General features: G+C 58.5%; 1 protein-coding gene across 1 annotated transcript; it reads right to left on the bottom strand.

The window, feature by feature from the left end:
* Window positions 1-3,478: 3,478 nt before the first annotated feature.
* On the bottom strand, window positions 3,479-11,827 carry MYL10 (myosin, light chain 10, regulatory). The gene is made up of 6 exons (XM_010854334.1): window positions 11,735-11,827; window positions 11,175-11,250; window positions 10,303-10,407; window positions 6,453-6,531; window positions 3,847-3,895; window positions 3,479-3,577 (listed from the first exon to the last, which is right to left on the bottom strand). Exons 1-6 carry the CDS (start codon window positions 11,768-11,770, stop codon window positions 3,479-3,481), a joined length of 444 nt encoding a protein of 147 aa, XP_010852636.1. The 5' UTR covers window positions 11,771-11,827.
* Between the last annotated feature and the right edge of the window lie 498 nt (window positions 11,828-12,325).

Below are 12,325 nucleotides of genomic sequence, written 5' to 3'. Positions count from 1 at the left end.
CTCCTGGAGTTGGTTAAATGTCTCCCAAGAGTCTGCTTTGTGCCAGCCCAGTGCAGGTTGCTGGGGGTACAGTGATGGGCAAAATCCGACCCCACCCCCAGGCTTCTAGCCCTCTGTGGGGGAAGACAAACACGCGTCCATCTCCCCAGTAGAAGTGCTTGGGGCCATGAAAGTACACAGAAGGGGATCAGGGGTTGGGGATGTGGCATGAAAGCCAAAGGCTGAGTTTGGCTAACTGGGCACTTCACCAGTGGGAGAATGAGTAGGTATGTGTCCTAGGCAGCAGAAGCCACACGTGCAAAGGCACTGAGGTGGCAAGGAAGGGCGGGTACTCAAGGAACTGAATGAAGCTGTGCCGGGGAAGCACGGGGCCAAGGAGACCGAAGTGAAGGGGAAGGTGGGGGAGGCCACAGGTGGATCTTCTTTTTTAAAAAGTTATTTATTTATTTTTGGCTCTGCTGGGTCTTTGTTGCTGCACAGGCTTTTCTCCAGTGGTGGAGAACAGGCTCATCTCTATTTTGGGGTATGCAAGCTTCTCACTGAGCTGGCTTCTCTTGTTGCAGAGTGCGGGCTTTGGGCATGAGGGCTTCAGTGGATGCAGTGCGTGGGCTCAGTAATTGCAGTCCCGGGCTCTGGAGCAACAGCCGTGGTACATGGGCTTAGCTGCTCCACAGCGTATGGGATCTTCCCGGACCCAGCATGGAACCCATGTCCCCTGCACTGGCAGGCAGATTCTTTACCCCTGAGCCACCAGGGAAGCCCCACAAGTAGTTCTTATGCCTTTATTATTTTTTTTTAACATTTTTTACCAACAACTTATTTATTTGTTTGGCTGCGTCCGGTCCCCGCGGTGGCATGCAGGACCTTTGCCGTGGCGTGAGGCCTTTCTCCAGTTGTGCAGCACAGGCTCCAGAGTGCGCAGGCTCAATAGTTGGCAGCCAATGGGCTTAGTTGCCCCCACGGCTCATGGGCTCTTAGGTCCCCGACCAGGGATTGAACCCATGTCCCCACATGGAATGGCGGACTCTCAACCACTGGACCACTAGGAAAGTCCCCTCTAGTGTCTTTAAAAAGGTGTTTCCAGATATGACTGGGGAGGAATGAGTCCATTTGTCCCCGGCTTTCGGGAGCCTCAGGCCCTACCTCTGGAAGGGGCAGCTCTGTAGATCAGCCCAACGGCCTAGACCATGGGAGGACCTCGAGGAACCCATCAAGGGGTCATGGAGAGCCAAGCCAGGTGTCCCCTGGGAGCTAGATAAAGAGTTGTGGGGACTGAAGGCAGCTGGTGGTGGGCCCAGGTCAGGGGTGGCCAAGACCACCAATGACCCAAAGCTAGAGGGAGAGGGGCCCTGAGGAAGCAACATGTGAAAACGCCCAGGGAAGCAGAGACCAGGGCCTTGGGGCCACCAGCAGCCTCACAACTGGTCCCTCCCACCTTCTTTGCCCTAAGCCACTGGAGCCCCCCATGTCTGTGGGTCCTCCACTTGAACGCCGGTGAAAGTTAGAGGTGCTACTAATCATCTCTGGGCCCTGGAACAGAGCGGGTGTAAGTGGACGGCTATCTGAAGGGTGGAGAAATGAATGAGCAAAGCAACGGCTCCCAGTCTCCCATCCTGAGCTGCGTGGAGCCCCTCTGGCCTCCCCAGTGGCCGCCCCGTGTCCTCATGGAGCCCGGCGGTGCAGGGCCCCGCAGGCCTGCTATGACGGAGCAGGGCCGTTGTGCCTGCCAGGCTGGAGAGCAGGTGCCCAGGGCTCCCATTCCCTCCCAAAGCTTGGCTCTGACCTGCTTCCTGGGGACAAAAACAGGTCTGACGAGTTCCTCGGCAGGCAGTGGGGCAGCTGAGTCCTTGGTTTCCAGGAAAGTCAGACTCTTCGAGAGCAGAGGGAGCAAGGCCTGGTGGAGGGAGGGCGCTTTCCGGAATGTTCCTCCCCCTCCAGCTGGGCCATCCCCACCCGTGCTCCCTGACCTTGCCCCTTGGGTCCAGCTCCTGGGAGTCCCAGGCTAATAGGGGGTCACCTCTCTCCCCACCTCCCCCAGGGGAAAGGTGGGGGAGGGTCGAAGAAAAGGACCTCCTTGTTGAGACCCCGAATTCAGTCCCTGCCCCCATGTCCCGCTGCATGGGGTAGCAGGGTGGGGTAGAGCTTACGGGTGCAGGCTCATGCTGTCCGGGTCCCAGCTCCACCGTTGATCTTGTCACCTACCTCATTTTTGTTTTCCATTTTTGTTGTTGTTGTTGTTTAGTCGCTCAGTTGTGTCTGACTTTTTTGCAACCCCACGGACTGTAGCCCACCAGGCTCCTCTGTCCGTGGGATTTCCCAGGCAAGAACACTGGAGTAGGTTGCCATTTCTTCCTCCAGGGGATCTTCCTGACCCAGGGATGGAACCCAGGTCTCCTGCATTGGCAGGTGGATTCTTTACCACTGAACCACCCAAGAAGCTGAGTTTTGGTTGTTATCGTTCCCTTATTGATGTGTAAGATATTTTTTTTCAAGTATATTCGGGATTTAAGATCTTTGTCAATATCTATTCTGGGGGACATTTATTTATTTCTCTATTTACTTATTTGGTTGAACTGGGTCTTAGTTGCCGCACTCGGGATAGTTTAGTTACGGCATGTGAACTCTTAGTTGAGGCATGTGGGCTCCAGTTCTCTGACCAGGGGTGGAACCTGGGCCTCCTGCATTGGGAGTGAGGAGTCTTAGCCACTGGACTGCCAGGGAAGTCCTTACTGATGTCTCTTGTTGCCAGTATCTTCTCCAGCCTGGGCCTCGCCTTTACAGGCTGTCCACGGCGTCCTTTGCTGAACGGAAGTTTTCAGTTGGAGGTCCAAATTCTGCCGTTTTATTATATGGTGGGTGCTCTGTGTTCCATGTTTAAAAAATCTTTACCCCGCCCTAAGCATCCCTGCAGTTCACCTCCTCCTCTCCGCCTTCTCTGCCTCTGTCTGGCTCCTAGCTGCCAGGTCTCTCTGCTGGCCCAGTCCCACCTCCTCCCCACTGTGTCCCCACCCCAATTCTTGTTCTCCTCACTGCACGATCTTCCCGCCCCGGGACAGGGCTGGCTCCTCTCCTTGTCCCCAGGACTGGTACCAGGGCTGGCACACACTAGGTGCTCAATAAAAGCTTCATAAATGAAGGCAGTGTCCCGTGCCCCAGCTGGGGATCATTAAAACTGTCAATTAGTTCTAAACATCAGCTCATCAGGAACATTTGAGCAAAGCCAGGAAGTAAAAAGTTTTGGAAAAACCAACAGCATAGGAATGTTTCGCTTTCTCCCCAACTGGAGCATTAATCACGAGAACTCAGACCTTGTTAGCATTATTTATTCTTGCTTTTGCCCCTGACCCACAAGCCAGGGAGTCTTCTCTTCGCACATGTTGGCCACAGGGGCTCCTCAAAGGCCACCCCTCCCATCTCCCAGGATTTGCTGCCTCTGAATGTGGGGGGGGTTTGGGGGGAGAGAGTCCGTGGTCTCCATCTAGTCCTTCTCTTCACCATGCGTGATGACGTAACACAGGTTCCTGTAGTCCAGATTGCCACACACATCTGGCGGGAAAGCGGCAAACATCTGCTTGACCTGGGGAAGGGGCTGGGAGTCAGCCCGGACCAGGGCCGAGTGGGGGACAGAGCCAGGGGTCACCCAAGGGCACCAGGCAGAGTGTCGCTCCCCTATTAGCAGATGTTGGGGGGTGGGCACCAAGGCCAGGCCGGCAGCCTCCCCCACCCATCCTTGTTCCCTTCCAAGGAGTCGGGGGAAACCCTGTCAGCAGACCCCTGCAGACAAACCACTTCCCAGGAATGCTCGGTAGGCAGGGGCGGGCGGTGCCCTGAGAAGCTGGCGCTTACCTCCTCCTCACTGAACCGGTCTGCCTGCGTCATGAGCTTCTCTTTGATGCTGCTCAAGGGAGAGAAAAGGTCACCTTCAGGGGAAGGAGGGAAAGGGCTGCTCTGTGTGTGGACACACAGACCCTGAGGGGCAGCCCAGGAGGACACCAGCTGGGCGGTCCTGCAGCCCCCAGCTGGCCGTGTGGCCTCAGGCGACCACTTCAGCACTCAGCTTCCCCTGTAACCTGGGCTCTCCTCTTTGCATCAGGGGAGGGCCCAGTGGAATACCCTGGGGGCCCCAGCATGGCTGTGGTGGCCACTCCGATGCTGCACTGTCCACTCTGCCGGTACAGACTGTGTGTGCGGTTGCTGCATCGTGTCTGACTCTTTGCAGCCCTATGGACCGCATAACCCACCAGTCTCCTGTCCATGGGATTCTCCAGGCAAGAATACTGGAGCGGGTTGGTTGCCATTTTCTCCTCCAGGGGATCTTCCCAGGTCACAGAGGACAGCCTCTTTGCCCTGGTTCTAGACACGCTGCTTCTTCAGCTTGTGATTTTTTCTGACATCTCTAAGGTGCTTTGGAGGGTGATGGTGCTTGCACTCAGCCAAGGGGCGGGAAGGTTACCTAGTTCGGTGTCTTCCTGGGCCTGCTCAAGTCTCCTTTGCTCCTCCCAGCCCTAGGAAGTGAGCACTTTTATGCCCCTTTTGCAGAAAGGTCAGCTGAGGTTCAGGAGGGGTACTGATTTGTAGTGGTGGGGCCCTGTCCTCTTGAGTGGTCAGGGAGAGCAGCTACCCACGGTAGGTCAGGCCTGCCCCGGGGGGGCGGGGGAACTGCAGAAGTGGCCCGAGGTGGGATGTTTGAAGCTGCCGGGGAGGGCCTGGTGCCCCCAGGAGCTGTGCGTTGGGGGGCGTGGTGGGCGGGGCCACAGTGCGCAGGGGCGGGGCCAGAGGGCTGACCTGGGCCGTGAGGATCCGCGTGCCCCGCGATGCCACAGCCTTGGCCCCCCTGAGGACCGACGCACATTTTCCATTATTTATGTTACTACAGGACAGTCACAGTTTCCAGCTCTGCACGCCGGGGATTTTTCACAGACTCTGTCTCAACCAGAGCCTTCTCTGTGGCCCGCCTGGCGGGCAGCCATGTCTTTCAGGACCCATAGCCTGGGGATGGCGGCTTCGGGTCCAAAAACGGGGTCCCCCAAGGGTTCCTCCCAGCCCTGACTTTGCTCTGGTGGGAGTGAAGGTGGGTGACAGGAGAGGGGTGAGTGGAGGGCACTCCAGGGGGTACCCCCAGTGCCTCCCGAGGTCTTCAAGATGGGGGTGGGAACCTGGACTCAGGGCTGGGTAAATGGGAGGGCTGCAGCCTGGAGAAGCCCTCAGGAATACCTCCCCCACCCCTGAGGAGAGTGTGACTCAAAACTTAGGGGGGCGGGGGGACTGTAAGAATGTCTGGGGGACAAGGCATTGTCCCCCGCTTCCTCCCTGCCCCCCTGCCCTCTCCCACCCCACCTCCATCACGTGCTGAGGCTAATAGAAAGCAAAATTAGCCACTAGCCGTCGCCTGAAGCAATCTGGTAATTGGTCAGGAAGCCTGTGACTGAGGAAGAAATCTTGCCTGCCCAGGGCCACCCACAGGCCCACGGAGGCTGTGGAGGCCTGAAGGGACGGCTGAGAGGTCGGCTCAGTGTGTCAGCCCCGGGCAGGCTGCCTCTACCCGGCCTGCCTTGCCCCCAAGTCTTGGCTCTCTGCCCCACTCGCTCCCCCCCGGGCTGAGGCTCCCGGGCATAGCAAGCATCAGTGCTCCCACATTCAAGGATGCCAGCCCAGGTATGGCCGGCATGATGGCCTCCTCACTCTCTCTGCAGCCCCAGAGGAGCTGGGTCCTTCCTGTGGCTCTACCTCCATCCCCGCCCCCACTCGAGCCAACATCTGGCCCATTCCTCTCCCAACACCCCGGATCCCATCGATGCTGGCCTCTTGTATTTCATTCACCCAGCTGCTCTCCTCCCTCCATCCCTGTCAATCAAGACCTTTGCGGCAGCTGCAGACCTCTTTTCTCCTCCTCCAGGCTGGCCTCTATGTTGCTCCTGCCTGACTCCTTCTTAGGCTCTCCCATGCCCCCCAGGCCCCTGCCGCCCAGGGTCCAGGGCTGCCCTACATGGGCCCTGCCTACCTCTCTGTGCTCAGTCTCCCCTACCACCCACCCAGCCCCCACCACACGCAGCCCTCTCCTCCCAAACAGGCCAAGGCCTGGCTCTTCTCTCGCTGCATTCCTGCATCTAGAATGTTCTCTGCTCCAGCCATGGCGATCCTCAGTCATCCTTCAGGGACCACCCACCTCTGCCCCCACCACTTCCTCCTTCACCACTGGGAAGCCCTCCCCTGGGGACCCCACATTCCTGGCACACTTCCCCACAAACAGAGACCCCGAGGCCCAGGAAGTGGAAGGGAGATCGAAGGATGGCTGAACTGGGCATGAACTAGATCCTGGCTCCTGGCCAGAACCTACCTGAGTTCTGGGCAGGAGAGGAGACTGGGCCACCACCCCCATGTCCCTACCCCAGTCCATCTGCCCCTGAGCCTCCGTGAAGAGAACAACCAAAGCAGAAGGTGGAGGGACTTACAAGTCAGCCTTGACGAAACCTTTCCCTTCAGTGTCGAACACCTTGAAGGCGTGGAGGATGGTCTCCTCAGGGTCTGTACCTAGAAGCAGCAACACAGGATAAAGGGGACAGACAGTTGTTGGCACTGGGTCCCAGGGCCCCTGTAGAGGCCACGGGTTCAGGGAGCCTCTTCCCCAGCTTCTGGTCCACAGTGAGGCCAGAGAGAAGGGAGTTTTCTGAGAACCAAGGAATAGGAACAGTAGCCAAGGATGCTGCGTTGAGACCCAATCAGCCTGCACTGTATCTGGAGTCCCCAGCTAGGCGTTGGTTGTCGTGTTCAGTCGCTCAGTCATGTCTGACTCTTTACAACCCCATGGACTGCAGCATGCCTCCCTGTCCTTCACTATCTCCCGGAGTTTGCCCAAGTTCACTTCTAGGCATTTACTACCTGCTTAACCCTCCTGACCACTGGCCCCATTTTACAGATGAAGAAACTGAGGCTCAGGGAGGTTAAGTGACTTGTCCAAGTTCTCATAACTGATGCCCTGTGATTAGACTGTGGGTAAAGGAGAAAGAGCTCTTACTTGGGGGCTGTAGGCTCTGGCAGCGACATTGGAGGAGTCTGCGAGGTTGTTTAGGCCAGAGGAGGGGCAGGTGGGCCAACAGAGTGGGTAGGGTGGAGGTGGGGGGCTGGAAGAGGCATAGCACAACCAGAGCAGTTCTGGTTTTCTCACGTTTATAGCGTGGGCTTTGGGGAAAGATGTCATTAGAAGACCTGGTTCTGCTAGCAATGGGATTGGATACCCAGCCCTGCTGGTGGTACAGATGGGAAAACTGAGGCCCAGAGGGAGGAAGCGTCTCACCCAAGGTCTCGGGGACTGTGTGAATGGCAGCGGGTGGCCTGGTAACCCTTACCTGGCGCTCTTTCCCCTCCGTCACACTGCCCTCCCCGCTCACTGTGGACCAAGGGCTGTCCCCTTCCTTCTTAAGGCTCAGCTGTGTCAATGCTGAAATGGAGACCGAGGTGGGGTTTGCTGCACGTCTCCCAGGACTGGTTAAGATAACGTGTCCTTAATGGTAAAGTGAAGTCGCTCAGTCATGTCTGACTCTTTGTGACCCCATGGACTATAGCCTACCAGGCTTCTCCATCCATAGGGTTTTCCAGGCAAGAGTACCGGAGCGGGTTGCCATTTGATGGTAAAGGGCTTGCCAAACATTACTCTGTCGTGGCCGCAAACGTATCCGAGTACTCTGTGCCAAGTCCATCCTGCAGCTCCCCCATGCAACCCTGTGGAACCCCGGCACACCACATGTGGTAGATACTGATGTCTCCTGTTTGTCAAAGACGACCCTGAGGCTCAGAGAGGTTCTGTTGCTGGCCTGAGGTCTCCAGCTGTAAGGGGAGGAAGGTTTTAAGACAACTGTTTGAACCTCCAAAGTCCCCCTGTTTGTTCTGCCCCTTTGTGTTCCTGATTCTCAGACTGGGTCAGGTCATCTGTGTCTCCCCCATCAGACTGGGTCAGGTCATCTGTGTCTCCCCCATCAGACTGGGTCAGGTCATCTGTGTCTCCCCCATCAGACTGGGTCAGGTCATCCGTGTCTCCCCCATCAGACTGGGTCAGGGCTGTCTGTGCCTCCTCTTTAGGATCGTCCAGGACAGGACAATGTCTGAGTCTCTCAACATTTCTGAGACTGGCCCTGAGTGACTGGGCTGGGCTTAGTGCTGCCCTGGTGGCCTGGGAGCTCCTGGTGGCAGAGGTGTGGGCCTCTCCTAGGCAGGGTGACAGAAAGCCAGTGTGCCCAGGCCAGAAGCTCAGCCTAGGGTCCGTCAGAGCCTGGCCTTGCAGGAGGAGGGGCTGGCCAAGGGATTGTGGTGAGGGGCCTGCTGTGTGGTCTCGGTCTCCCTGGGTCTCTGGAGGGGCCTCTCTGCTGGGGCAGGCTGGCTCTAGCCCACCTTCCTGAGGGCCAGCTGACTGTGAACTCATTGCCCTGGGCTCAGGCCCCATGGCTGGATGTTTACCACCTGTCAATCCTCCCCTCCCTCCTCTCAGAGAGGGCCTCCCCTCTGCTGACTGCAGACCTCATCCAGTGGGTGGCAGAGAGGCCGCCTCCCCTGGTCACTTCATGGCAAAGTGTCCTCATCCCAATTAGAGGGACGAGGCGGTGCCTGCCCAGCCCCCCAGCCCCTGTCCCTACAGCAGGCTCGGCCAAGCTTGCATGACAGGCTCAGCTGGAGCCCCAGCCACGGCGCCCCTGTGAAAATGAGAAAAAGGTGCAGTCTGGGGTCAGAGCTCTTAGCTCAGTCACAGACCAACATGCGTTCCGGGACTCACTTTGAAGTCACTGGCTGGAGTCACGCACGTCTTTCCCTGGGACTGAGCCCCCAGCCCTGCCCCCTGGACTTCTGCACCCCTGGAGGAGGCGGCTGTGGTCCCAGGAATAACCCCTCACAGCTGGCCAGAGCGGGGCCCGGTGGCACTTCTCTGCTAACTGGACAGCACCTGGTGGCCGTGGGTTCAGCGGTGGCCCCCAGGTCCTCATGCCAAGAACCTGGAAATGTCACTTGGTAAAAGGGCTTTGCAGATGTAAAGAAAGGGTCTCGAGATGGAGTGACCATCCTGGTTCATCTAGATGGTCTGTAAAACCAGTGACAAGTGTCCTTACGAGAGTGAGACAGACAGAAACAGACAGAAGAGGAGGGGCGGTGTGACCCCCTGAGGCAGAGATGAGAGCAAAGTGGCCACCGGAAGCCAGAAAAGAACAGGAAGGTGTTCTCTCCTGGAGCTGCTCAATGGAGCCCGACCTGTCAGATTTCAGACTTCCAGATTCCAGAACTGAGGGAACACGTGGCTGGTTTTTTGAGCCGCCAAGTTTGTGGTCATTTGTTTCAGCGGCCTCGGGAAACTAACACAAACCCCGTCTTACAGACAGGGAACCACGGTGCAAAGCAGAGTTAAACCTTGCCTAAGGCCACCCTCAGGGCCAGTGGGGGGCCAGCTCTTCTTTTTTTCTATAATTAAAAAACATTTTTACAATTTTTTGGCCATGCCACAGAGTGTGTGGGATCCTAGCGCCCCAACCAAGGATCAAACCTGCGCCCCTTGGAAGGGCAGAGTCCTAACCACTGGACCACCGGGGAAGTCCGAGGAAGCCAGGGCTTAAGCCCAGATGGAGCTGAGGCCCAGGGAGGGTGTCAGGCACAGACAGCCTGAGCGTGGGATGATGATAAGACCCACCCCTCAGGGCAGCCCCAGCCCCGGCTGGCCCTTCCTTCTCACCACAGAATCCCAGCCCAGGCCTGATGCCACATCTCAGGGGAGTACAGTAGTTAGAGCTGGAGATGGGTCAGGGCTCCATTCCTGCCACTTCGATGCTGGGACACCTGGGCAGGTGTGTGGCCCATCTGAGCCTCGGCCTCCTCCCCTGTGAATGAATCCTTCCCCAGAGGAGAAGCACAGCCTGCTCTGGGGTGGGCCACGGCAGCTTCCGGGACCCCCAGCCCACTCGCCCTCAGTACCACCGCCTCCTGTCGGCCGCAGGTGGTAAGACAGAAGATGCAAGATGAACCCAGGGCCAGGAAGTTGAGACCAGGGCGGGAGCACTGTCCTGCAAAGGGCTTTCTTGCAAACTGTCCCCCTGGGCCCCTCACAGCCCCACAAATCGAGTCATGACAATTGCCCCGCTCTATGCTGTAGAGGTGGAAACTGAGGCAGGATCTGGTGTGTGCCCCCGGGGGTTGGTGTCCGGGGCTATACCATGTCCCCAGCTGGGGTGTGCGTCGGTGCAGGGCACGTGGGCACATGGGACCCCACCTACCCATGCCCACTCGCCCATCCCCTCCTCAGCACCCCCTCTCCAGGGCCTCACTCACCCTTCAGCTTCTCCCCAAACATGGTCAGGAAGACGGTGAAGTTGATGGGCCCAGGGGCCTCCTTCACCATGGCCTCCAGCTCCTCGTTCTTTACATTGATGCGGCCTGGGGGAGGGTAGGGGTGGAGACACCCACACAAACAGTGAGGGTCAGAGGGGACCCTGCCTGCAGGCAGCCCAGAAGCCCAGAGCTCAGGATCCCAGCGTCTTGCAGAATCTCCCAGCCCTACTGTCTCTCCCATCCCTCCACTCAGCCCTAAGGCCCTGCCCACCTTTTGGTAGGGGGAGGGTCTCAGGATGGGGGCACATTTAGCTATGGGCTGCCTCCAGCCTCACCATCCCCCTGCTACCACCTCAGTCTCCCTGGAAATGAGAGCAAGTTGGTGGTTATCCCCATTTTACAGATGAGGCAACTGAGGCCCAAAGAAGCTGCGGCACATTGGAGTGGAAGACCTGGGTCCCAGGGGCTCACGTGCTGCAGGAGGGAATCCACTGGCTGCCTAGAGGCGAAGACTCTGGGATTCCCTGAGTCCCACCTCTGAAGGTCTCCAGCCTCTTCCTCATCCCCAATGCTCCCCCAACCCTACGGCCCTGCTGACTCCTCCCCCAGCCTCCCACTCCAGGCCTCTGCAAGGGCCACTCCTGTCCCTGAAATACTCACCTCCGTCCCCTGACCAGTCCTCTTCTAACACTGGGGAGTCCTCCCTTGACCTTCCAGGCAGAGCCCACCCCTCCTGGGAGCCCCCAGAGTACACCAGCCCCTCGCACCCCCTGCGCCAACCACCCTGACCTGCCCTCAGCTGCCCATTGTTTCTGAAAGGCCTGGACTCAGCTCCGCCCCAAGCCCCAGGTCTCTGGCTGCCGGTCACCCACCCAGGGCAGCAAAGGTGTCCCTCAGGTCCTCCTTGTCGATGAAGCCGTCCCGGTTCTGGTCCATGATGGTGAAGGCCTGGCAGAGACACGGGCACTGAGCAGCCACCCACCCTCCCACCCCAACCCCTCCCCAGAGGTCCCTGCTCCCCGCGAGGGGCGGTCCTCCCGCCCCTTGTTATCTCAGCAACCTCAGTACAGGCCCTGGCCATCCCGTCATGAGAGCGATGGCTAACAGGAGCTGGGCTCCTACTGTGCACCAGCACCCCCTGGGGCTTCATGCCCATCCCTCATTTCATGCTCCCCGCAACCCCACTTTACAGAGAGTGAAACTGAGGCGCAGAGAGAGGAAAGGCTTGCTGGAGGTCACACAGCAAAAACTCAGGAATAGAGGGGGTGGGGCTGCCTGAGGGCAGCTCATCACATCTGGAGGGGCTAAGCTGCAGCCTGGCAGCCTCTAAGAATGACGTCACCACCCCCCAGGGACTGAGGGCTGACCCCACATCTAAAGGCTTTCCGTGCATCCCAGTAACCTCCCAAAGCCCCAGGGGCAGCTGACCGACCTCTTTAAACTCCTGGATCTGGGACTGATCAAACATGGAGAAGACGTTGGAGCTGGCTCCTCCTTCTGCTTTTTTCCGGGCTCTTCTGGGTGCCTGTGAGGTTCCAGGCGAGGCTTTGCAGAAACCCCTTTGTTGGGAGGTACCCCGTTTGTGGCACCCAACCCTCAGGCCTCATCTCCTGAAAACAATGCCTCCTGCCTCTGCCAGGACCCTGGCAGAGACACCAGGCTCCTGAAGTCTTACAGGGAAGCAGGGTGTTTCCCAGCCCCCAGCAAGAAGCCTGCAGAGCGCCCACCCTGCAAGGTCATCCTGTCGCTTCTCACCCTGCCCCCCGCCCCCGACTCCAGCAGGCAAGTGGTCAGCGTCCAGCATGTAGAGCAGAGAGGGGTGTCCTTTCTAGCACCAGCCCCCACGTGGGGGGCCCTCCTTTCCTGCCACCCTCCCCAGTGTTCAGGGTAACACCCAGGTCCCTCGGTCCCGCGAGGTCTGTCCCTTGCCCCTCTACCAGAACATCCCCCCCCAACCTGGGTCCCCCACACCTGCTCTGCGTGCCCCGCTCTCTTCATTTGCTCCTGCCCTTCCCACTGCCTG

Source organism: Bison bison, unplaced genomic scaffold (genome assembly GCF_000754665.1).
Source record: "Bison bison bison isolate TAMUID 2011002044 unplaced genomic scaffold, Bison_UMD1.0 scf7180017864340, whole genome shotgun sequence".
In the NCBI taxonomy this organism is placed as follows: domain Eukaryota; kingdom Metazoa; phylum Chordata; class Mammalia; order Artiodactyla; family Bovidae; genus Bison; species Bison bison.
This window is presented reverse-complemented; position numbering and strand designations above follow the sequence as displayed.